General features: G+C 40.3%; 1 protein-coding gene across 1 annotated transcript in view; it reads left to right on the top strand.

Annotated features, from left to right (window-relative positions):
- ITGA1 (integrin subunit alpha 1) overlaps positions 1-27,450 on the top strand; it is a 125,696-nt gene that overhangs the window by 92,451 nt on the left and 5,795 nt on the right. Inside the window, exons 17-28 of the mRNA XM_063128086.1 lie at positions 894-1,030; positions 3,537-3,647; positions 4,195-4,280; positions 5,612-5,744; positions 7,250-7,330; positions 10,673-10,749; positions 11,541-11,630; positions 14,170-14,272; positions 21,270-21,383; positions 24,148-24,252; positions 25,207-25,311; positions 26,865-26,957. Of these exons, the coding sequence (XP_062984156.1) occupies positions 894-1,030; positions 3,537-3,647; positions 4,195-4,280; positions 5,612-5,744; positions 7,250-7,330; positions 10,673-10,749; positions 11,541-11,630; positions 14,170-14,272; positions 21,270-21,383; positions 24,148-24,252; positions 25,207-25,311; positions 26,865-26,957 (1,235 nt within the window). The remainder of the gene's footprint in view (positions 1-893; positions 1,031-3,536; positions 3,648-4,194; positions 4,281-5,611; positions 5,745-7,249; positions 7,331-10,672; positions 10,750-11,540; positions 11,631-14,169; positions 14,273-21,269; positions 21,384-24,147; positions 24,253-25,206; positions 25,312-26,864; positions 26,958-27,450) is intronic.

Raw genomic sequence — 27,450 nt, 5'->3', positions numbered from 1 at the left:
TTCTGCTATAACAAGATTGCATTTCACATGAGGGCTGAAGCTGTGATTGGGAGACCCCCATCATCCAGAACATGATCAACATCAATAAGCAGAAGGCCTTAAAAAAAGGAGAACTAGATGAGACATTAGTGACTCATGTTTCTTCTTGTATTGTTTATTGAACCGTAATTACGGAATCTAGGTTCCACACAGATGTTGATAGCTTAGCAAGGCTCCTTATACAGATTTCTCTTAGTAAAAGAGATGAGAGGGAGGCAGAGACACTGGAACCTAGGCTTTACTTAAGGCAGGGGTGGGCAACCTCAGGAGATCTGTGGCCATTTTTGCCCACCTACCCTCAGGTCCTCCCATGGGCCACACTCCTCCAGTCACCACTACCACACAGACGTCATCCAGGTGACAGCAAATAAATAAATAAATAAAAATGGTGGTGAGCAGTTCAAATTTAATCAAACGTTTAGTTAATTTAGTTAAATGTAATTAAAAATTTACTATTTACTGCTCCATATCAGTAAACCACCATTTTTTTCTGCCACAAATTTCACTAGTGCAGCAGGGGCGGCAGTGACTTCATGCTTCCCCCCCCCCCTGCAACTTAATGGGACATGGTGTAGCTATTTCACTATGCCTGCACACACCTTCTCCTGCTTCAGGGTCAGATGGATGTTCTATTTGTGAGTAGGAAGAATGTATATCCTCCCTTCACATGAGACCCACGCATGATGGGAGAGGACATATATGTGCTAATCATGCTTCCTCTGTCACCCCTTCTTTAGAATATCTGACGAAGTCCAGAAAAAGTAAAAAAAATAAATGACAGAATTGTTCTTCATGAACAACTATACTGGAAAATGCTTTACAAACATAACCAGTTATTTCTGTTTTCTTCTTAGGTATCCAGTATTGGATTACACTTGATGCAGACAGAAAGTTTTCTCGAAGCTTTTTCACAGAAACGACTGAACGGAAGTTACAAAAAAATATCACAGTCAAAGGTTCAGAATGTATTAAGCATAACTTCTACATGTCGGCAAGTAAATCATATAAAGTTGCTATGCCTTTTTTCCCATTGCTATTCCTGATTGCTTTTTATCTGTACTTACTGTAAAAGCCTGATGTAATTCAAGAACAATATTCAAATTGCTGGTTTACACTAAACTGGCTTGCTACCCCAAACATAATTTATACCTCCTTTAATGTGAATAATCCTCGCCTACGTCACTGTGTTCTCATTTTGATGCTACTGATCTTCACTTGAAAATGGCATAATAAAACATCTGTGCATTCATTTCTGTATTGTAGATTGAATACCTATAAGCTGCTGCTGATAGGTGCTTGAGCCTAGGGATGTACAATTTTTGTTATATCTGTTCTGTCTGCGTTTTGTGGATTTTCAGGTGTCTTGCACTCCATCATCCTCTCATTGAATCAGATTCCCCCTCACTTTGGAAAAGTATGCAAATAGGTCCACTGCATTGTATGGAACATAATTTTTTGCATATTTTTCTTAGCTCATAGTACAACCCATGAGCAGTATACACACACACACACACAGAGAGAGAGAGAGAGAGAGAGAGAGACAGAGATTGCTACACTGCAGGGGCTGAATAGAGGCTAAAGAGAGATCAGAGAGATGCATAAAATGTTGCATTTAAAAAAAAAAATGGATTATGTTTGAGTGAATTTCCCAGAAACATTCATATTTTTGTAAAACTGAATTTGCCTCCAATTTTGGACAATAAAAAATCTGCTCTGCAAGTCCACAGAGTTCATGTGACTTGTGAAAAGCTGGTTCACTGCAGAAGCTGCTGGTTGGATTCATAGAAATGCAAAGTCATTTGAATCCATTCCAGAGCTCTCCAACATCTCTAGTTAGGACATACTGTCATTTTATTGGAGGGGTGACTTAAATATCCATGATACATGTGGCTGCAAAAAAAATCAAATGCTGTTTTGGGATGCATTACTAGAAGTATAGCTTTCAAATTGCGTGAGGTACTGCTTCCCCTCTATTTGGCACTACTTAGGCCTCATCTTGAATATTGCATCCAGTTCTGGGCATAACACTTCAAGAAGGATGCAGACAAACTGGAACATGTTAAGAGGATGGCAACAAGGAAGATCAGGGGTCTGGAAACAAAGCCCTATGAGGAGAGACTGAAAGAACTGGGCATGTTTAGCCTGGAAAAGAGAAGGCTGAGGGGAGACATGATAGCACTCTTCAAATACTTGAAAGGTTGTCACACAGAGGAGGGCCACGATCTCTTCTCGATCATCCCAGAGTGCAGGACACGGAATAATGGGCTCAAGTTACAGGAAGCCAGATTCCGGCTGGACATCAGGAAAAACTTCCTGACCGTAAGAGCTGTACAACAATGGAACCAATGACCTAGGGAGGTTGTGGGCTCTCCCACACTTGAGGTATTCAAGAGGAAACTGGACAACCGTCTGTCAGGAATGCTTTAAGGTGGTTTCCTGCATTGAGCAGGGGGTTGGATTTGATGGCCTTATAGGCCCCTTCCAGCTCTACTATTCTATGATTCTTCCTTTGTAGTTGGATATGGAGCTTCATATACTTCTAATCAGTTATTGTGTATATGTGCAGAGGCTTTTTCAGCCACTTTCTTCCTACAAGCCCCTGGATCTCTGACTGGATGCATCTGGAGGCTAGCAAGCCCTCCAGAGTGGCATTCTATTCAATGCAAAGGGCCATTGCCACAGGAGAAAACCAGCACAGAGATACCTGGTACATGCATGGGCCTCTTGGGATCCCAGCCTTACCATTCTGATTTATTTATTTATTTATTTATTTATTTATTTATTTATTTATTTATTTATTTATTTATTCCATTTGTATACCACCCAATAAGCTGAAGCTCTCTGGGCAGTTCACAACAGGAGCCCTGCCCTCTTTTGTATTTTGTATTTCAATAAATAAATAAATATTGTTACTCTAGTGTAGCTCCTGCAGCTTGAACTGTTGTGATGAAGAGAGAATTTCACCAGGTGCTGCATGCATAAAAATCACATCTGCTGAAATTCCCTTTTCTATGCAACTGTTAAAGATACAGGAGCCCTATCCTCCTTTTCCATAGGGTCACCCTGTGCTTGCATAACTTTCATTTGCATCACAGCCACCAAGCTACGGTATGTTCCAAGTTCCAGGCTGCTTTTTACATTCTCCCCAATTATTTTTAAATATTTCTGGGCTAGAACCTGCTAATGATGAACATAAATGAAAAACCTTTAAGCCGTACATACATTCAGTGAACCCTGGGCTGTGGCCTATGGATAGGCAAAGCTCAGGATAGGCAAAAGGATCAGTTTGCAGTTGTAAAAAGAAAAAAATAAGTGGGGGCAAAGCATTACAATATGTCATTTAGCTGTGAATAACCTGTTTTGCTAATCCCCTTTTATGTGAATAATGCAAAGTATAGACTGTCCATCAACCATAATTTTAAAAACATGTCTTTTTCCTTAACTCACTGGACTAGGGAAAAGATTGCAATCACTGCTTTGCTCTGTTTTGTTTCTAGGACAAGCCTGACTTCCTTGGTTCTATAAAGGTTTTGTTGGAGTTCAACTTTTCTGATCCAGAGAGTGGACCTATTCTTGATAGCACATTGCCCAACTCAATATATGAATACGTAAGTCTCTACAATGTGGAAAATGTTAGCACTGCATTACGCTGTTGCATCATGATTCTCTCTTCTTATGTGTCCTAATCTTTTAAACCAGACCTGGATTAGACAGCTCTTCAAATAGAAGTTACATTTAAATAGGGGACTGTCCTCTGGCATCCCTTCTAATTTGGCCAATGTTGACCAGTGCTTAGTCGCAAAACTTATTTTCAGTGCTGAAACATGCAAGATGATAATACAAATCAGAGCATACAGAGTGTCTTTCCCATAGCACAGGTGAGCTACAAGTCCAAATTCCTGGAGTTAGGTTTAATGGCTTTCTTGAGCTTTCTCAGTTTAGATATTAAAATTATGCACTCCATAGATTATTCTAAAGTAGTTCTCTTTCTCAGTGCAAGGCTGTAGAACCCTACTGGGATTATTAAGCCAGGAAGCAAATAGCTCCTTCACCTCCAACTCAAGACAAGGGCCAAAGAAAGAAGGAAGATGGGATAGGGAGATGTGCATAGGGATAGGGAGATGTATGGTACTTAGCCCTTCTCATGCCTTCCAGATCCCTTTCACAAAAGATTGTGGAAATAAGCAGAAATGTATTTCCGACCTACAGCTGACTGCCAATGCAACCATAGAAGGAAACAGGTAACGTGAATGAAATGGCCTTTTAATATACCCTTGTATAGTTCTTTTTAGAGTTTGTTTTTGTTATTTAAATGATATAATGCAAAATATAATAATAGAATAATAGAATAGCAGAGTTGGAAGGGGCCTACAAGGCCATCGAGTCCAAACCCCTGCTCAATGCAGGAATCCACCCTAAAGCATCCCTGACAGATGGTTGTCCAGCTGCCTCTTGAATGCCTCTAGTGTGGGGAGAGCCCACAACCTCCCTAGATAATTGATTCCATTGTCGTACTGCTCTAACAGTCAGGAAGTTTTTCCTGATGTCCAGCTGGAATCTGGCTTCCTTTAACTTGAGCCCGTTATTCCGTTTTCCTGCACTCTGGGTGTTCTGCACATCATGGTGGCCCATGATCCCCATCAATTTATAAAGAATTTTTCAAAACTTACTGCGTACTACATGAATTAGGTTGGAACTAGACGTTTGATGAGATGCAATGCTATCCAAAACATCTGTCCCACATACCTTTCCCATCTTTTCCTGGTAGCATTTAGGACTAGGCTGGGGAACCTGCAATCCTTGGGCTGCACGGAGCTCTCATTTCATAGGGTGGTGGCACAGAGAGAGAGAGAGCCATGCAATGCAGTAAACTCTGTCCACATTTGGCTCTGCCCAGTGGAACAGAACAGGTCTATCAGGACCAGGAACAGATGACTTTCTGAAACTCATTCACAAAGAGCAGTTGTCCCAGTAATATGCAGAGCCTTATGAAGATTGGCAGGCCTGGACCTGGTGTTAACTTCACCCCCTCTGAGGAGCTGTCTATTTCTTAAATGGCCATTGTCCGATCCTGCAGCCACTGGCTCCCATGACATGGAGGTGCTGAGGCGAGCCCTCAGAGTCAGAGTTTTAATGGCAGCCATACATCTGCTTTAACATTTGGTTCTGCTTTTACTTTATAACATCAACAGTAAGGTTGATCTTAATGTTTCTGTTTTAATCCTCAACCACTTAGTAATAAACAGTTCCCATATTTCTAATATTATACTAGCCAATTTTACATTACCCACCCCTTTTGTTTGTGTTGCAATTTTACATGTTTAGATTATATATCAGACTTCTCTATATATTTCATCCGCATATTACTTCTGCTTGTTTTTCCAGTTTCCCCCACTATCATTCTGGCACAAATTCCCCACTGATTTTCTCTATTTCTTTCTAAGATACTTTCTTTTTACACCATTAAACATTGTTGGGTTACTAGAAGCTATGGTTAAAAAAATAATAAAACCAGCATTGTTTTAAAATCGTTTATTATCTAACATCATTCTTTTTTGTTCACAATTTTCAGTTTATCTCCATTCATCATCATGAATAATCTCAAATTCTTGGTACACCTGTTGGTTAGAAATAAAAAAGACAGTGCTTATAATACAAGAGTCCTTGTTCAGTATTCTCCAAATATTATTTTCTCTGGGATTGAGGTACATCTTTTTAAATTATTATCTTATTGGGATGGGAGAATAGCAAAGTTTACTCATCTGCTTAAGATGGATTTATATGTGTAATAATTCAGGTTTTGGAGCCTGGGATCCCTATGCAATTTTCTATATCTTAGACCAAGATGGATGTTGGCCCTTTACTTTGTAAACAGTCCTACAGAGACAGTAGAAGGCATTTTGATGCCTGAGGGGGAAAAGACAAATGACGTGATAAAATCATGATTAAAAAAAATAGTAGACTGAGGCTGCAGTTTTATACTCACTTACCTGGAAAAAAGTCCCATTGAATGCAATGGGGTCTGTGTCTGAGTAGACATGTATAGGGCTGCACTGTAAGTCATCAATTTTCTTTCCTCTGATGCCGAAACAGGCAACTTGTGGCCCTCCAAATATTTTGGGCTTCAACTCCCATGATCCCTAACGATTGGCTATGCTAGCTAGGACTGACAGGAGTTAGAGGCTGAAATACAGGATGGGCCACCAGTTCCGCACCCCTGCTCTAACGGTACTGCAAATCTGCCTCCAGTGTCTCGTGCCATTTAAGAGCCAAACTAGATGAGATGTTAAATGTGTGGATGTATGTAACATCTCTGTTATTCCTTTAAGAACAACAGCCACCGCAGCTCAATCAGGATTGGGACTGTGGTGAAAGGAGAGAAGGGGTGACCAGATACAAAAGAGGGCAGGGCTGTCCTCCTTTTCATATGGTCACTCTGTCTTACACATACACACACACACACCCTACACACAAACATACACACACATATATGCACACACAGAGATCCACTCTTCACCACATGCACACACTTTTCCCCAAAGCCTGGAAGCAAGCTCTCGAAGAGCTAATTTCTGGAATATCATCTGAGAAGCAGGCCCTCTGAATGGGGATTTGAAGAGTGTCCTCCTGGAACCAAGCCCTCCGAGTGTTGATTCCTAGAAGGAATCCTGCTTCCTTTGGGAAGCAGGGCCTCTACATGCTGATTCCTAAAGTGTCCTTGAGAATGCAAAAGCAAATTAGGTAATAATTTTGGCTTGAGAGAGGCACAAGTAACACCTTGGGGGACCTTACACAGCCTACAGGCTATGGGCTATGCACCCCTAGTCTAATAAATGAATAGGATTACTCTGGTCAATGCACACAATTACTCTACTCATACTCAGACATTCTGCCCCCTCCCCCATGCATGGTCAGCCAAGTCCATGAAGAGTGACTGGTCTGAATTATTCATTTTGTCTTTGTGTACAGTAACAGAAATGGTGTCTGCAAATTTGGCATCCCTTGGGAGTGCATTGCAGTAGCTCTGGTGGTTATGAAAAATTTGACCTTTGTGTGATTTAAATGTCATGTGGACTTCCGTTAAGAAACAGAAATGTGATTATATATTTGTGTTAGGGGATGCATTACAGGATTTAGATCTTCTCCTGTTGCTTTGTTTATAAGTAAGCTGCACAAATATAATATTTAATTGTTGTCATTTTATGTCCAGAGAATATCAAAAGACAGCTGTGAATCTGGGCAAAATATCACCTGTAGAGTGGGCTACCCCTTCCTAACACCTGGAGAGCAGGTAAGATGTTGTGAATAAAGCTGTTTTGCTCTTCTCTCTCTCTCTCTCTCTCTCTCTCTCTCTCTCTCTCCCTCTCTATCTATCTATGTCAGGAAGTACCTTGAGCCAAGATATGTATGTGTTTGTTGATCTGTTCTAATTGAAAATGAATATCTCATCTTTATGGCCCATCACTGCAGCTAACAACAACAATTAAAATGTTGTAATTTGGAAAAGCAAATAATCAGATGAAGTAGCAGCTAATGTACAAGTACAAAGCCTGTTTGTTGTTCTGACTGATCCTCCAAGTCAAGAAGAGTCCAGTTGCTGAAGTCAGAGAACCATATATGATCTCCCTTGGGATCACAGCAGCAGCTGCCTCCCAGTGACTGGGGTTGAAAGGACTTATATCTGCACTAGGACAAAGTTTAGGACCATGATGTCTTGATGGAGAGCTTCCTCTGGGAACTAGACATCTTGCAACAGGATATGTGGGAAGGATGCCCTCTGGCCCATGTGTGCACACTTCGCAAACTTCCCTTTCACACTCTACTTCCTTAGGGGAAAACAGAGACTGTGTTAGCCAAGTAGATTACAGACAACTTTGGTGAGAGCCTGTGGTAAACAAAGAAAGCCACACCTCCCCACAAAAATCCTTGACAAATATCCTGAATTTTGCACAACAGTTCTGTAACCTGCATGAATTATGCAAATAGGTATTAATATTTTGGCTTATTTTGCAAAATTTATCCTACACAGAGTATTTGAACTCATCCACCTACCCCATTCCAACCACTGTTAATCAGATTGTGTGGCATCTCTTCATGAGCCATTGCCCGCAGGATTTTAAGATGATCTTCACCATCATAAAGGCTAGCAGCTACCCAGATTTGCATTTGAAAGGTAACTCCAGTGGGAGTCAATGGGAGCTTCTTTCCCAGTGCAAATAGCTGCTGCATAGCTATGATTTCTGTTGGAACTGTGAGATGGATAGAAAGAGCGAAACTTTCTCTCTCTGCCTGCTGTATGACCCTAGGAAGAGATTTCTAAATAATAAATAAATATTATTAACCAGTAGGTGCCTGTGAACACTCTGACCTCATTAGCACATCACACTAAGCCACAGTGGGTTGTCACTATGGAAGGTTGCAGGGTGGCTTAGTGTGACATCTGAACCCAGTGTGACTTTTCCATCGTGGATAGTTTTTCACCCATGGTTTGTAGTAGTGTTGTTTAGGGTGGCTTGTTCTCAGGGCGGCTTGTCATGATCTCCGAACCTGGCAGAGTCACTTCAGCATGGGTTAATCAAAATGGTGGCAGAGCCAGATGGCAAAAGTGACACACACAAAACCCGCTAGCTGCTCCTCATGACCTCGCTAATGATATCACCTTTCTATTACAACTTGAACTGACACTAGTCAATTTACTTCTCCACTTTGTCTACTCCCTAGACAGTGACTCCTTTTTTTTTCATATTCTGAAAGATTGGCAATGTCACGTTCTTCCTCATCTTCAGGGAGATTTGTGCAAATTAGACTTTTTGTTGCTTGTTTTTTAACTTTTGGGGATATTTGTGAAACTCCACTAAAATTGAGTAACTACTTCGCTTTAGCATAGTAACTGTATGTTACCAGGCTAAAATAATGTTAAATCTGAGGAAAACTCCTAAAGGTAAAAAGAAAAATCTACCAATAAACCTAAAGTCTGGAAACATGCTCATTAGTGGAGTAGGCTTTTGAGGTTGTGCTGCAAAGGCCCATGAGATACATGCCAAGTGTGAGCAGGAGGACTAAGGGGGGAAGAAGCCACTGCAAGCCGCAGGGCCCCCTATCTTCTCTTGGGACTAATTTGGGTTAGTAAGCAAATAACTAACCCACTGTAGCTGATTTTCAGAGTGGCTTATCGTGATGTGCAAATTCACTCTCTAAGTATGACTCATTTCGAAGGTGACAGCTGGAAAATAGTGGTGTCCTAGAATAGACGTGCTTTCTTGAGCAGTGCCTGGATGAATGAGCAACAATTCCATATGTGGTGCTATAAAGTAAGGCTAAAGACAAATATTCTAGGACCAGTGGGAAGCTGGGATTGCAAGCAGTGGTGAAGGACCCACTGTGTTAATATATGCCTATCTTCATACTGATTATCTGGAAAGACCCTGAGTTGGAGACTGAGAGCAACCTCATATATTCAACTATTCTAGCCTACACCACGGAGCCTATTGCAATGTTTCTAAAGTGAAATTCCACATTAAGTGAGGCTTTTCATAATGTCACTTTATTCCCAGATCCTCATTCCCAGAACCTGGCTCGGTTCTCTCAACAATAAGTTGGCTAACAGCAAACTCTCCCACCATGCCTTCTCCATAGGCGTGAAAGCAACATGCTGAAACAGTTCTAGCTTCACTCAGCATTTGTTTATGAAACACTTTTTAAGGGTGCAATGCTTTACACATTTATCAGGAATAAGCATCATTGTCCTCAGTGGAGCTTACTTCTGAGGAGAAATGCATAGGGTTGTGCTGTTAGTAGCCCAAACTATCTGGTGTTAATTAAAACTAGGAGCAAGAAAATATTTATAACTTAGAACAGATGTTTCAGTTTGAAATATTACAGTGGTCTTAGCACTATCTGTGGAACAGAGACGGTCCAGAAACAAAGCCCTATGAGGAGAGACTGAAAGAACTGGGCATGTTTAGTCAGAAGAGAAGACTGGGGGATGACATGATAGCACTCTTCAAATACTTAAACATTTGTCACACAGAGGAGGGCCAGGATCTCTTCTCGACATCAGGAAAAACTTCCTCACTGTTAGAGCAGTACGACAATGGAACCAGTTACCAAGGGAGGTTGTGGACTCTCCCACACTTGAGGCATTCAAGAGGCAGCTGAACAACCATCTGTCAGGGATGCTTTAAGGTGGATTCTTGCATTGAGCAGGGGGTTGGACTTGATGGCCTTATAGGCCCCTTCCAACTCTGCTATTCTATGATTCTATGATTCTATGCTTATTCTCTCTCTCTCTCTCTCTCTCTCTCTCTCTCTCTCTTTCACACACACTGTAGATGCACAGCCCTCAGTGGGAGAAGGGCTTTAAAAAGGTTTTTTAAAAAAACACCCAACAACAACAGGATTTCCCTGTGTCCTTCTGAACCTCTCTTGTCTATAGGGGACTCCTCCAGTTCTGTCACTTATTGCCCTGATTTTATTGATCAGTATGTCTGCATGTAGGAAACGCAGTTGACTAATGGGGAAGCAATGATAACTTGTGTTCTATTTCTGTTAGCATTACTTATAATTTCAGAATTTTATTTCAGTTAATTTTAAACATTGTTATTTTGATGCATTATAAAATCTTTTCATTTAGATTGAGTTTGATATAGCATTCCAGTTCAATGTGTCTTATCTTCTGGAAAATACTACAATTCAATTTTCTGTGACCAGGTGAGTTCCATCTATTATCTTTATAGAGCTTTCATTTTCACTTTTTTCATTACCCAGTTTTGCTTCCTGAATTACCAAATGAGATACTGTTTTCTATCTCAGAAGTCAATGTTGAGCATTTATGCTGATTCCATTCAAAACTGGACAGTAGCCACTGACTGCAAGGAAGATAGCAAATAAAATGGATTAAAGTAGCAGCTGTTTATGTGTAAAGGTCTTTGGATCACAAGTGAATCTGGTTTTGTAGCTGTCCCTTGGAAAAACAAAATATTCAACATAATTTGGAGAGCAATCTTATGGTCCCTAGATAGCATCCCAGGAATCATAGTATGATGTTGGAGCCTCCCTCCTGGCTCTGCCAGCCACCTTGAAGTCTTCTGTGGGGGGTGGGGGGTGGATCCTTCTACAAGATTGGAACTCCAGCCTCATGGAGGGAAGGGGGGAATGAGCATCCTAGTGGCCATAGAGTGAGCCTCTAGCCATCAGCACAGAGGGGTATTTAAATGAGTTCTGAGGCTCCTGGAACCGATTGGGGAGGAAAAAGAGGCAAAAATGTCTTCTGACAATTACTTTGGACAGAACAGAGCCCCTGAGATCAGAGTCCTCCATCATCTGGTCTTCTCACCCATAAAATTGCACTGCTTTGGTCCCGGTCAAGCTGGGACCTGAGATTCAAGTAGAGGATAATGCATTGACTTAACTGCATTTGTTTGATCTTTGTATGCAATATGGGCTGTTACTAAAGTCACAGCAGTGAAAATTCAATTTGACCTGACCCATTTTTCTTTTAGTGACAGTGAAGAACATGAAGAGACCCTTGTAGACAACAAAGGAAGTATTGTAATACCAGTAAAATATGAAAGTGGATTGATATTTAAAAGGTAACTTTATAATTTTATTTCTGTTGTAGTATTTACCAGAGTATTAGAGATATTTCCCCCCTCCTATTTGGCAGAAAGCCAACAAGAAAAAGAAAAAAAAGCAACAACTCATATGCTGGATTTGAAGTAAAAGCAATTTTTTTTATAAAGGATTTGTAACTCCGGAATACAAGGATTAAAATCAATTTTATGCAATTTAATGGAATATGCCAACTAAAATCTAAATACCCTGGTGTAAACTGGATGTGGATTAGGCTACCGTCTTAATACTAGTTGTAGTATTAGGGTCACTGTAAGGTGTAAGAGAAATTTAAAGTCTCCTGAGCACTACAACAACTATTTCCAGAACTAGTACAGCTTGGCAACATTAGCCAAACAGAGGCTTTTTGTTTTGCATTGTAACCTGGGATGGACGGACTCACCTCCATCCAGTTGTGCTGGGTGCTTGCCCAGAGCTGCCGGCCATGGGGACGCCTGTCCCCTTAGCAAGCTACCATTTTGTGTAAAAATGGTGGCTTGGGATTTCTGGAAATCTAATGTAATAAAGTGACTATTTACGCAACATTACAGAAATAGTGCAAATCCCATTGATTAAAGCATCTTTGTGTGCATTTCTCAAAAGTACACATTTTTCAAATGTATGCATCCTTTCAATTGCATTTTTGGGGTCTGTAACTCACATTGCAAACTTGGAAATTTATGGACTTCAACTGCAGATTGTATCCAAATCTGTGTTTTGTCCGGATGGTGTGAACTGGGTAAATCCTGAAATTCACCAAAAATTCACCAAAAATCAGGGGTTTGGCGTCCATGTGGCGTCCATGTGGACACATGGATAAGCTATCATGATGCCGAGTTTGAGGTTTCTAACGTGCAAATTGACGGAGCTATCAAAAGGGGTGTGAATTAGGGTTATGGGTGGTGCGTTAGAGGTTAGAGCCCCACCAAAAATCAGGGGATAATGGGATTGCCTTGAGTCAGGGCGTCCATGTGGACACATGGATAAGCTTTCATGGTGCCAAGTTTGAGGTTTTTAACGTGCAAATTGACGGAGCTATCGAAAGGGGTGTGAATGGGGTGCCCGATTTTCAAAAATTCCCCAAAAATCAGGGGATGGTGGGATTGCCTTGAAACTTGGCGTGCCTGTGTATACTTCCATGAGGTGTCATGGTGCCAAACTTGAGGTTTCTATCTTTCACAGAAAAAAAGTTGTATACTTTTTTAGCTTTCAATGCAACCCTATGGGGGGGAAATGGAGCTCCGATTCGGATCCGGAGCTCCGCAGCGGAGCGGGGGCGGAGCGAAGCGGGCCGATCCGCAAATCGCGGATCTGGAAGACAAGCGGATCGGGGGGTCCATGTACACCCCTAGTATGTGGGTACTTTGTAAAGGGCCAAAGCAACAAACAGTAATACGTTGCTGCAATCACAAGGTTCTATTATACCAGAGGGGGTCAATTTGTACCTGCTGCACTTAAAGTTTTTAAGGCCAAACCCCTTATGCAATTGACCTGTGGGATTACAATTTCGATCAAAGCTGTTAACCATTTACTAGAATCTGTACAAGCAGCTTTTGTACGTTCTATCCTTGGTTTCCCAAAGTGTGTAGCAACACCTGCTCTCTTGTTGGAAACTGGTTTACAGTCTATCACCTCGAGAGCTTGGTTGAGTGCACTAAAATTCTGGATTCAACAGTACGGTCCCAGTTCTTCAGGCTATCTCCACAAGATATGTAATGACTTATACGTCACTGAGTGGATGAAACGACTCTGGAATAAGATCAAGTCTCTGGGTTTATGTCCCAAGTTTCTATTAATGATGGAAGCAAAACAGGCCAAAAACCCTTTTGTCTCAAAGGGTAAGAGACTGTAACCTACAAGTTTTAAGATCTGCAGCAGATAGAACTTGCTCTCCTCTATTCTTAGCCCCTAACCTGACTAATGGAATAGCAGAAGTAAAGTATTTTTCAATGCTTAACATCCGTAAATATTGGTGAGCACTAATTCTGGCAAGATTTAATGTCCTGCCATCTGCTCTGTTACAGGGGAGGTTTCAGAAAATCGGTTTCCCTGATCTTTATGCCCATGTGAAAGTAATGAAATTGAATAGGTTATCCACATTCTACCCTATTGCTCTTTTTATATAGAGATTAGAGAGAAATTGTTGCTTGACACCAGATTATAAATAAATGCACTTCTTCGTTGCTCCAGGGCCATAGAGGATAGACACATAATCAAGGCTTTTGCTAAATTCTTTTTGAATGCTATGAGCATAAGGTCTCTCCAGAATCGATTTGGCTGCATATTTCTCAAGTTTGTATGTAATTTCACCCTACTCTTTTGTATGTGTAAAGTCTGGTCAGTGACTGTAACACAGTTGATGACATTATTATTATTATTATTATTATTATTATTATTATTATTATTATTATTATCTACTTTCTCACTCATGGTGGTTTTTCTAGATGGACATGAAAGGCTTCGTCAAGTCATGCTGTCTTTTATTGATTCAGGAATTGTTGTTGTTATTGTTGTTTTCAGAGATCCTAGTTTACATTACATCAGTATTGCTGCAAATGATACAATTCCGGCAACGATTAACTCCACGGAGAACATTGGAGATGAAGTTAACATAAACTACTTGGTAAGAAAAAGCATGAAGTATTTTCATATTGCTGGGTGTGTGTTTTTTACATATGTGCCAATTAGTTGAAAACCTGAATCTTTTACAGTGCCAACTTCTAAATCCGTAAATGGTATCCTACATCCAATGTCACATGAGTAGACTTTCACTTGTACAATAGACCTTTCTTGTCCTTTTCTCTCCCCCACCTCCACATCCCCCTGCCTGCTTCCAAAATCTGATCCAAAAGGATCACCCAACCCGCTAGAGCAGATTTGGAGAAGACATACAGTAGGAACTGCAGGAGAGAAACTGTTCTTATCTTTCTAGTCCAGTTTTTTTCTACTCAGGCTCACCACGCTTTCAGGCTGAGGTTTTTTCTAGCCCTGCTTTGACCCTTTTAAGTGGAGATGCTGCAGAGTGGGATTTTCTGCATGTAAAGGATGATCTACCACTGAACTATGAGGCAAATAAGCATTCCAGATTTTTTCCTAAGGAGAAATGTTATCATGCAGGACATCTAAACATGTCCATTTGACATAAGAAAAGTGAGCAATTAGCAGCATGTCCCTCCCCAAAAGTAAGGCTTTATCTCATGCCATCTCTCATGCTGTTTTCGGGTTCTTTAGATGATGTTGTGATCCTCCAGTTTCACTTCAGGTTCTTCAGAACAATTTCCTATTTGGGGGGTTTGTTTGTTTGTTTAGAATGGGGGAAATTGGATTTTATTTATGAAAGCACTGTTTGTATGGTGTATTTTCATGATTCTACTAGAGTACAGCTCCATCTAGAGGTTATGTAGTAGAAAAAAGGAAAGGAAAAGTTCTTTGTGCAGAGCTTGGATCTCAATTCTGCAACAAAACTGAATGTAGATACAGCAATTAACAGCCTTGTGTAGAAAACTGTGCTCTTTCTCTTTCTCTCTGAAACATCACATTAGTTAATCAGCTATAACAAGGTTTCATTAGCAGAATAGGGCTTGAAATGAGGTTAGAGATATTCAGCAGCAGACAGCAAGATTTAAAGCAAGGTTCAAAAGCTTGGTCGTTGATTAGGGTGACCATATGAAAAGGGGGACAGGGCTCCTGTATCTTTGACAGTTGCATAGGAAAGGGAATTTCAGAAAGTGTCATTTGTATGCACCTGTTGAAATTTGTATGCACTCTTCATCACAGCAGCTAAAGCTGCAGGAGCCCTGCCTTCTTTGACCAGATACAAAAGAGGGCAGGGCTCCTGCAGCTTTAACAACTACGTTGTAGAGGGAATTTCACCAGGTTCTGCATGCATACAAATGACACCAGCTGTAATTCCCTTTTCTATGCAACTGTTAAAGATAGAGGAGTTTTATTTTCCTTTTCATATATCATTGATATCATCCAAAATTTAATTACAAACCATTATCTTCTAAGATAATAGGTAGAGATGCAGATGTCCATGAGGATCACTTACCTGTGATCTGAAACATTGGCCACCTCCATAAATTGTGCCATTGGCAAAAGGCCATTGGAGAGGGTGCACAGCATGCCGGTAGAGCACACTGTTTGCCTGCAGAAGGTCCCAGGTTCAATCCCAGGCATCTCCAGTAGGTAGTAGGTGATGGGAAAGACTTCTGCCTGTGTTAGAGCCTGACTTCCCAGAATCAAGGCACAAGCTTCAGTAAAGCCTTTTATTTCTGGTATTTTAGCTCCACCCACTTTAACCTTTGGCCCTGCCCTCTTGGCTTTGGCCCCACCCACTACTAGAATGTGTCCTCTAAGAGCTTCTCTGAAAAATGAATGTGACCTTCTATAAGCACACTGTTCTTAATCAATTTCACCATCAAAATATTACATTGTGATCTAAACCACAGCTCTGTTTTCCTCTAGTTTATGATATCATCTGACATGTAGTAAGGCTTTGAGATAGCAAGAACTATGAAAAACTGAGGGGCGTGTGCAAAACCAGAGCTAGTGGAGAGGGTGGAATACTCTGTGCATCCTGTAATCATATAACTCCCAGCTTGTAAAAGCCTTGGATCAGCGGAGACTTTTCCCAAAAGTGGGGTTCTACTCTGCTATGGAAGAAGATTGCACTCCCTGTTATCAGGGCAGGTGCCAGACTATTTTGTGCCCTAGGCAAGGTGAGCTACTTTCACACACACACTCCCAAAAATGGCAACTTTGATTTTTAAGAACATATGTTTCCTGGAAAAAATAAAAAGCAAAAAACTTGAAACTGCTAAATTTATTTTAAAGTGCAAAGAATACGTCATGCCAGTTGTAGCAAACAAATTGGAAAGGAACATCTATGGGTCTAAAATGCATTATTTAATAGGAATATCACCTCCAAATCATCCTCCCAACTCACACACACGCGCACAAACACACTCAGCATCACTCACTCCAAAAACACACACGCATGAACATATGCATTCACTCAAAGACCCCATGCACCCCATTCATCCATACATTCTCTCTCTCTCTCTCTCTCTCTCTCTTCCGGGTGCGTTCCAGAAGTCCAAATGTGGAGCCGCCCCACCTCCACTCCAGCGTCCCTGGCTCCGCTTCGGCTGGGCAGGCGCAGGGCGCCATCTCGCCCGCTCAGGCCCAGCTGAATCCTCAGGCCAGGCCGGCTCACAGCCAACGCGCGTGAGTGCTGCGCTGTGCCTGGCGCCCCTCTTAGCTTGGCGTTCTAGGTGGCCGCCTAAGTAGCCTCTATGGTAGCACCGGCCCTGCCTGTTATTAGTGTTAACATCTTTGTCACAACAAATAAAGGGATGAAGGTGTTGACCCTGTTCAGATGACACACTAAGAACAAATGCTTAATAAAGAGGGATCAGATATTATAATGGTCCAAGAGACACACCAAGGCTCCGAGAATTCGAATATGATAAAATTAAAGTGGTTAGCCTATTATGAAAAGTCATTAGGGACATCGGAAAAAAAATGGAGTGGCCACTTTGATTTCAAAAAAAAGTGGGTTTATATTAGAAGAAGTAAAAAAGGATGATAAGGGTAGATATCTTATGTTAAAAGGTAAAATTGAGGGAAAGGTCTATACTTTGATTAATGTTTATGCCCCAAATGAGAGGCATAGAGAGTTTTTTATAAAGTTGTTTAAAGAAATAGAAGAATTTAAGGAGGGGTATGCTATATTAGCTGGGGATTTTAATATGGTTATGGATAATAAATGGGACAGGTCAAATCCCACTAATGCTGAAAAGAGGAACAATATGACTATATTGAATAAATTAGTAAAAGAAAATGATTATTTAGATTCGTGGCGTTTACTTAACGGGAATAGGCCTGGATTTTCATACTTTTCCCCAGTTCATCATACATACTCCAGGATAGATTATATATTTGTTTCAAAAGATTTTGCAACGAGGATTTGTAAAATGGAAATGGGGGTAATAAAAGTAACTGATCATGCCTTGTTAAGTTTAGAATTTACAGTTAAGAAAGATTATAAAGAGGCATATAGATGGAAGCTGAACACAAAGATATTGAAATACAATAAAATAGTAGATAAAATTCGGAAGGAACTGTCGGAGTCATGGGAAATTAATGAAAAAGGAGGAACAGCTGGGTCAGTCATTTGGGACACCATGAAGGCTGTAGCAAGAGGAATCTGTATTAGAGAAACATGTAGTTTAAAAAGACAACAACGTGCAGAACAGGAAAAGTTAGAGATAGAAATTAAAAACTTGGAGGAAAGATATTGGCGAGTTAAAGATAAATATAAATTAGTGGAAATACAAGCTAAGAAGAAACAATTAGAAAACTTAAATATAGAAGAGATTCAAAAGAATTTAATGTATATGAAAAGGGAATATTTTGAAAACAGTGATAAGAACTCGAGGTTGCTTGCCAAGCTCACACAAAAAGAAAAAGGGAGGAATGGGATAGAAATGTTGAAAGATAGCCGAGGGAATTATTGTCATGCAATGAAAGCTAAAATAAAAAAATTTCAGGAATTTTATCAGGAATTGTATAAGGGTAAAGAAATTCAACAAGAAAAGGTGGAGGAGTATATTGGAAGGTTTATAAAGAAGGGAATAAAATTAGAATATAAGGAGTTAATGGAGTCAGTAATAACTCAAAGAGAAGTTGAAGAGGTTATTGATAAGTTAAAAGTTGGTAAATCACCAGGAGCAGATGGTTTGGGTCCAGAATATTATAAGGTCTTCAAAGATTGTTTAGTTCCAAAATTAATGGAACTTTATAATAGGATATTATCAGGAGAGAAGATACCTGAATCATGGGAACATTCAGTGATAATTCTGATCCCAAAACCAGATAAAGATTTGACTAATCCCGATTCTTATAGACCTATTTCTTTAATAAATCAGGATGCTAAAATTTTTACATCTATTATGGCCAAACGACTAAATAAATTTTTGGCAGAATACATAGGAGCAGATCAATGTGGGTTTGTGGTAGGAAGGCATATGCATAATTTAGTGGGTAGAGTTTTAAATGTAATAAATGTAATAAAAAAAGCAAATATTAAGGCAGGTATTATGGCATTGGATATTTTTAAAGCTTTTGATTGTGTGAGCTGGCAGGCACTAAAGAGTATTATAGATAAATTGGGATTTGGAAATAAATTTAAAAATGTAATAGAACAGCTATATTCCCAAAATACGGCGGTAGTGGTGGTAAATGACGGACTTACTGAAAAGATACGACTAGCCAGAGGAACAAGACAAGGATGTCCGCTCTCGCCGGTCCTGTTTGTAATGGTTATGGAAGTTTTGGCGAAGGCACTAAGGGAGGATGAAGAGTTAGAAGGAATTGGAGAGGTAAGGGAAATAAAGTTAAACATGTTTGCGGATGATACTTTATTGACCATTAAGAATCCATTAAGAAAATTAGAAAGAATTAAATATCAGTTGAGGGAATTTGAGGAAATTACAGGGTTAAAAATAAATTGGTCTAAATCAGAGATGATGTTGTTTAACTATACCAAGAAAGAAGAAAAGGATTGGGAATTTAAGGGAATGGAATTGAAAGTTAAGAACGAGATTAAATATTTGGGAATTAAAATTACAAAAAATTTAGAGAATTTAGAAAGGGAAAATTTAACGAGGTTAAAGAAGGAGGTACTAGAGAAATTGGAGAAATATAAAAGATTAAATTTATCTTGGTTTGGGAGAATAGCTTTGATAAAAATGAAGATATTAGCTAAAATTAATTTTGTATTTAGGATGTTACCTATAAAAATATCAGAAACCGAGATAAAAAGTTGGCAAAATATTATTAATAAATATTGTAATGGAGAAAAGAGAGCAAGAGTGAATAAAAATAATTGGTACCTAAGCCAAAAAAAGGGGGGAATGGGTCTCCCAAACATAAAATTATACTACGTAGCAAATAGATTAAGACATGTTGTAGAAGCAATTATGGGAGTAGGAGATTTATATTGGATGGAAGAAAAAACTATAAGTAAGGTAGAGATGAATTTGGAGAATGTTTTTTTTAAAGACGGAGGAAGAAAGTGGGTTGGAAGTATAGATAATCCACTCCTGAGGACTCAATGGGAAATTTGGAGTAAATTTAAAGGGAAGCTGCTTCCGAGCAACTCTCCCTTAGCACCGATAATAATGTTAAAGAATTTCCCAGAGGATCTAAAGGGTAGATTATGTAAAATATTAAAAGAGAAAAATAAAATAAAATTAAAGGATTGGGTAAGAGATATTAAAACAAGAGAGGATATGGAAAATTTGTTAAAGGAGAAGAAGCTATCTTGGCTAGAATATGGTCAATTAGAACAATGGAATAAAAAGTGGATTAAAGATAATAGAATGTGTAGAAAGATGACGAGGTTTGAAGAATTAGTAGTAAGTAAGGAGAAAGGAAAAGGAGGTAGTATAGTTTCAAAAGGATTAATGAGTGAAATATATAAAATATTGTTAGAGAAGGAGTTTAGAGAGAATACAGAGAAAATGGTTTGGGAATCAGATTTGAAGATACAAATAGGGCGACAGAGATGGGAGGGACTATGGAAACAAAGAGTGTTGAGAAGTTTATCAGTAAGAATAAAGGAGAATTATTTTAAAATTTTATGGAGGTGGTACCTAACCCCGGTTAGATTGAATAAGATAAGTGATCAACATTCAGCAAATTGTTGGAGAGGTTGTGGGGAAAAAGGAACGTATTTACATATGTGGTGGCAATGCAAATATGTACAAAGATTATGGAAGATGGTGTTCTCAGAAATTGAAGAAATAGTGGGAATGAAAATAGAACAAACACCAAAAATAGCATTGCTGTCACTATTTGAAGATATAAAGTGTGGAAAAGGAACTATAGAGCTGATATCGAGTTTGTTGGTTGCAGCACGATTGATGGTAGCTAGGAACTGGAAGATCCAAGGGGAATATTCTATTGAGGAATGGTATAAAGAAGTATGGGACATAGCCATTAATGATAAACTGACATGTAATATTAAGTGGAGAAAAGGCGTAACTAAAATAAATGAGTTCGAAGGAATTTGGAAACAGTTCCTAGTGTTTGTGTTTACTAAGGGAAGTGGGAAACCACCAGCAGAAGAAACGATTAGATTTTGGACTCAAGAATGATCCCGAGGTGGGGGGTGCACTTTTATGTTAAGAACGAAGATGTTGTAGTATGATAAGGTATATGTAATAGTTTTTGATATTTGTACTCAACAATTATTCAATATGTATGCAGCAGATATTTGATGTTTTTTTTCCTTATTGTGTTTTGTTCAGTTATATTTTGGTAATGTTTATCTATGTTTATATAGCGTTGAAAATGAATAAAAATTATTAAAAAAAAAAAAAAAGATGACACACTAAGCCATAGCGGTTAAACATTTTGAGCTAAACATTATAACAGCAGGTCGTGTGAACCATTCCTAACTATAGTGGCTACGTAACCATGGTTTAAACTCACTCACTAACCATTTGCTGCAAACGGATTAGTAGCCTAACTATGGCTTAGCATGTTGTCTGGACAGGCCCATTAATTGACCAAGAAAAGAAGGGAATAAACTTCATTCTTTGTGTTCCCAGATTGAAAAAGGCGAACATTTTCCAATGCCGCAGCTTACACTACTGATCTCATTTCCAAACCTGGCTTCAGCTGAAAACCGTGTCCTTTACCTAACCAAAATATCATCCTCAGAGGTAAGCTAGTTGTATTTTTAAAAAAGAAAAATAACATTGCCCTGCAGCGTAAAGTTAAGCTTTAGCTATTGTATTGTGGATTTTTACAGGTTGAATGACAAGAAGTTCCATGCCTCTTTCTTTCAAGATTTTTTAGGGAAAGACAGAGGGCTACTAGAATAACATCCCTCAACCTGGTGACCCCCAGAAATATTGGGCTGAAATTCCCATCTGAGGATGATAGGGCTTGTAGTCCAACACATGAGGAGATAGGGCTTGTGGGACACCAGGTTGGGGAAGGCTGCACTCGAAAGTTTTAGGGACAAGACAACCTGCTCGACTCAGCTTATAAAACAGTGAATCCAAGCTTTCTCCTCCAGCTTCATGTTTCTTTGAAATGAACCTCCTGTTGACAAAAGTTATGATTTAGCTACATACGTATGTCATATATATTATAAAACCTCTATGAAAAGCAGACATGGGCCTTAGCTAGACCTAAGATTTATCCCGGGATCGTCCTGGGGTCATCCCTGCCTGCTCTCGGGTTCCCTGTGTGTCATTTGCATGAACAGGGATGACCCCGGGACGATCCCGGGATAAACCTTAGGTCTAGCTAAGGCCGTGGTTGCCATAAAACAAATTACTTCTGGAATCCCCTCAGTTGCAAAAGTGAGTTTGCCATACAGCATTGGAGGTTGTGTTGGAGAAACATGAGGCCAAAGCTTGCTTGGACATTGAGAACTATTTCAGCTGTACTTTGGGTTGGACCTTGAGCTGAACAGTGCAGTGCCAGCTCAGTCCATGAGGTCCCTCCCTCAGTGAGTCTACCTTCTCACTGCCATTTTCACCAGTTGCTATGCCTGCTCCTCCTCTTTCTCATCATTGCTATCACTTGCTCGCTATAGACAGTGGCATCTGCTGCTACTCCTTCTCACCACCACCATTGCCTGGGCCAGAGCAAGAAGCAGGTGAACAAGCAGGTTGCAATGGTAAAGAGGAGGACAAACTCATGAGAACTTAAGAAGAGCCACGGTGGATCAGACCAAGGGTCCATCTAATCCAGCACTCTGTTCACACAGTGGCAACCAGCTGTCGACTTGGGACCCACAAGCAGGACACGGTACAACAGCACCCTCCCACCCATGTTCCCCAGCAACTAGTGTATGAAGTCTTACTGCCTCTGATACTGGAGGTTGCACTTAGTCATCAGGATGAGTAGTCATTGATAGCCTTCTCCTCTAGGAATTTCTCCAACCCCCTTTAAAAGCCATCCAGATTGGTGGCCATCACAACATCTTGTGGTAGTGAGTGCCAGAGTTTAATTCCAGGGGGCTCTTGTCAGTGGACCCTTGCTGGATGTGGGCTCTTGGCAGGTTGCCAACCATGCCTACCTTTGATGCTGTTGGACCTGTAATAGTGATTTAAAATAATGTACCATGTTTGTAGATCTTGTATGTTGTATCAACCCTGTATCTTTTCCCCCCTATTTATTTTCTATTTTTATTTATTTATTCATTCATTTCATTGCTATACCACCAAATAGCTGAAGCTCTCTGGGCGCTTCACAAAAATTAAAATCATAAGGTACAACATAAAATATAAAACATTAATTATTCTGAACTTTTTATTAAAATAATGTTGTCTTTTTAATTAATGTTTTCTGATCCTTTATACAATGTATAACCCAAGTTCTATTATTATACAAACTCAAGTAATGTAACATAATGTAAATTAGATTACTGCAATGCCCTCTACATGGGGCAGCCTTTGAAGACGGTTCAGAAACTGCAGCTTGTGCAAAATGCAGCGGCCAGATTGATAACTGGAACAAGGAGGTTTGAACATATAACATCAATTCTGGCCCGCTTGCATTGGCTGCCTATACGTTTCCCAGCCCAATTCAAGGTGCTGGTTTTGACCTATAAAGCTCTACATGGCTTGGGACCACAATACCTGATGGAACGCTTCTTCTGACATGAACCTACCTGTACACTGTGCTCAACATCTAAGGTCCTCCGAGTGCCTACTCTGAGGGAAGCTCAGAGGATGGCAACAAGGGAGAGGGCCTTTTCGGTGGTGGCCTCCCGACTGTGGAATGATCTCCCCGATGAGGCTTACCTAGCACCAACACTGTTATCTTTTAGGCGGCAGGTTAAGACTTTTCTCTTCTCCCAGGCATTTATCATCATTTAACAATGCTAAGTTTGTTTTTTAACGGACCCCCAGAACTGTTGTTTTTAAATGGATACTGTTGTTTTTATACTGTTGTTTTTATGTTTTTAAATTTTGTATACTTTTAATATTTACTGTTTTAACTTTTGTAAACCGCCCAGAGAGCTTCAGCTATGGGCGGTATATAAATGTAACAAATAAATAAATTAAATAAATAACACAACATTATTTGTCAACTCAAATTTACCCGTACGCTCCAGGCTGGGACTAGAATTGGCCTCCCAACAACAGAAAGGTTCTTTCTGTCCTCAGAAGGCTTCTGATCCATTTGAGGAATCTCAAAACACAGCAAAATACAGCATAAAATGCAATCTAAAATATAATGGCTTAAAACTGCAATATAAAAAGTGCAACCAGAGTAAAACCAGCAGCAGAGCAGAGATTTAAAATGCAGTAGCAGAGCTAGCAGAGCTAAAAACTGGAATGGTAAAATGCTTGAAAAAAAATGCCTATAAAGCACTCTGGATCCAATCCACTGCTGAAATTATTTTGGACTGCAAGTAAGATTTCTTATTTCCTTCTCTCTCTTTCTCTCTCTCTCTCTCTCTAACAGAATGCAAAGTGCTATACCAGCCACCCTACAGATGTATTGAAGATTGATGCTGGCCATCCATTTGTGACGACAAGAATACAAAGGCCTCTGAAGAATCCAAAAATAGTATGTCTGTCTGGATGTTCATTTGCTTAGAACTCTTTAACTGAATATTACTATATAGGATAGTAGATTATGCAAGAACCTGCCTCCGCACCAGGCGCTCTGAAGTTACAGGCGTTTGAGAAGTGGCTTCCTATTCTTTCTGATTGAACAAGCTGTCGTGTTTCTCAGAACACTCCTGCTTTCGATGGGAGGCAAATGACGAGGCTTGCTAAGTAATCCGCAAAGCTTTTATTAAGCAACAAAGGTTTCTTCTACCTGAATAGAGTCTAACCTCTTGGAAACGTCCCGATAGGCAAAACTATGCAAACTAAGCAAGACAATTGTCCGCTCAAGAGGAATAGGAAGCCACTTCTCAAACGCCCGTAACTTCAGAGCACCTGGTGCGGAGGCAGGTTCTGGCGTAATCGAACCAACTTTCTCACGCCTTCCTTCCGCGCCGTGCATTTCAGCTTTTGGCAGACCCTAGCATCAGCTAGCTTGTCGGGACGCTAACCTCCAGAAGAAACCTCACTTCCCACTGAGTGTGTAGGATTTGGCCTTTGAGGAGATAAGCTCTAGAGAGGGCTGACTCCCAGCTGGGGAATCGCCCGTGAGAGCTTCCTCCCACACTGGTACAGGCTGGCTGGTGATGTAGCCCTACACTACATCAGTCAAATTCTTTGTGGGGGCGTTTTTAATTATATTTTTATGAGGGGTTTTGTATGGTGCTTTGAGACCATTCTTAGGTGGATAACCTCCCTATTAATTGTAATATAAATAATAGATAAAGAATCACTTTTTAATTATGAATGAAATTCATCATCATTCCTATTGTTACTATCAAGAAATTTGGCATTTATTTCAGTAAGTTGAAGGATACAGCTGGCAGAAATAATATTTGCAGATATGTTACTGTGGACAGTTGTGTTGTGCAGATGTTTTGTTAATAACAAATGCCAATGTTTCTTTAAACAGAACTGTGATTCATATGATTGTGCATCCATTAACTGTACTGTGGCCCCATCCAATATAACTCAGGTGAACATTTCACTCCGAGTCTGGAAACCTACTTTTATAAAGGTGAGTGACCCATCAATTTCTTCATTCAAGAGTCTGAAAGATATTATGCCATTCTCATGTACACATAATAGACAAATGTATCTAATAGCCAAGAAATACCAATTTATGCTGAGTTCTACCTGTAGCCCAATTCAGACATTCAGATTTTGAAGTGAGGAGAGACCAGCCTCCAGATATTGACGGAGGTCTGAAGTGAAACTGCAATCTGGTCATGGTGCTCCACGTGCTCGGGAGTCCTCTGCAATCTGTAACTGCTTCAAGTCAAACCCAGTTTCACTTCAGCCTTCCCCCCAACATATGGAAGTCAGTAATGGAGGGCAGGGCGTGTATCCCCATCTCCCCATCTTCATGTTTTGGAATCCGAAAGCCTGAATGGGGCCGTTTCTTTTCTGTGAGAAGAAAAAGTAGGGTGTCACCTTTACTCTCTTCCCTGTTTCCTGCTTCCTTCCCCTCATGCCCAAGCAAGCTCCATCATAAATGAGCAATGTGGAGCAGCAGAAGTTGAAATTCTGCATGACTTTGTGTTAGGAAGAGGAAGGTTCTGCACTGTGAAATGGACTCTCAACGTTTTCACACTGGCTTCAACTTGGGTTTGCAGGCATTTTTGTTCCTTGACTTAAGGGATGATGCTGAGGGAATGTCTATACTGAGGGGAAGTGAAAGCACTGGAAAATGAGAACACAGCTTGGTCCCAAAATTTAGCAGGGTCTGGGAGTAGGCTGTCCTGTGGAGCAGGAAGTAGATCTCCAAATGTCTTAGACTTCAAGTCCTAGCACTCTTGACCACTGGCCATGGTGGCAGTGGCTTCTGGAAGCTGAAGACCCAAACATCTCCCTTCTGCCCACCCCTGCTCTAGGACGGCTATTAGCCCCACTTCTTCCTCCTCCTTCTCCTGAACCCAGCATGTTCTGATGTGTATGACAGGGTCCTCCTCCCTGTCATACACATCACCACACTAGGATGCAAGTGTCCTGTGCAGGTTTTTGAGGCTCTTTGGGCAAAACACTCTCAATGGGCCCCTCCCTCAGTGAGCCTAACTTCTCACCACCATTGTCACCAGCTGCTATTGCTCCTCCTCCTCCTCTTTCACATCTGCTGCTGCTCCTTCTCACCACCACCATCACCTGAGCCAGAGCAAGAGGCGAACAAGCAGGTTGCGGTGGTGAAGACGAGTAGATATTCCAGAAGGCCTTTGTCAGTGGGCCCCTGCTGGAGTGTGGGCCCCTGGCAGGTGGCCAACCATGCCTACCCTTGAAGCAAGCCCAGCTGCTCCCTCTCTTTGTCCATCTGGGTTAAACTCTGGGAGGTGGGGGACAGGACAGCCAGCCAGAGCCCTACACTATATCAGCCAAAATACAGTTGACTTTCTCTGTTAAGATTGATAAAGGAGCACTATAGGAAATTATTCTCTCAAAACAGTGAACAAACTTACTTTCATACTACTACTGACATTTCCTCCTTCAAGGAGACATCATGTTGGGTTCTGATTCATCTTTGGATTTTGAAACTTCATCAGATTGAGTGCCGACTGTGTCATTTTCATTTTCCTCTAGGCAAGAATTCACAGTGCAGAGCTCACTGTAAGAACACTACTTAAGAGTGAAAACTCATTACTGATCTTGAGGAAAGACAATGAAAAACTAGAGGTGAGTCCCTCTAAATTCTTTTAAATACTGGAAACTCTGTCCGCAAACCAGTTAAGCCAGAAAAAAAATGATGTCAGGCTGCAATCCTAAACATACTTACTAGGCGGTAAGTCCCATTTAACTTAGGAGAACTTACTTGCAAGTAACTAGGCATAGGATTGACATCTAGTTACAACCCAGATCTAAGCATATTTATTTTGAAATAAGTCTATTTCAGTTCCCTGGAACTTAGTTGTCTGTAAGCATGCTGAGGATTGCTTAGAGTTGCTGATGAAGTTTTAAAGACACCTGTGGAATCTGAATCAGCTTCGCTGTTTTTGTTTGAAATTAGGTGTGAAATATTTTTCTGATGACAGGTGTCTAAAAACAATGCACTGTATTTATTTCAAAAAAATGTAAATGAAACAAAACTAGAAGCTTAAACAATATATTATACTATGTTGTTGTTCTAAAAGTTAAACCAGAGTAACTGCAGATGTGATTTGACTCTCTG

Source organism: Elgaria multicarinata, chromosome 6 (genome assembly GCF_023053635.1).
Source record: "Elgaria multicarinata webbii isolate HBS135686 ecotype San Diego chromosome 6, rElgMul1.1.pri, whole genome shotgun sequence".
NCBI lineage: Eukaryota > Metazoa > Chordata > Lepidosauria > Squamata > Anguidae > Elgaria > Elgaria multicarinata.
This window is presented reverse-complemented; position numbering and strand designations above follow the sequence as displayed.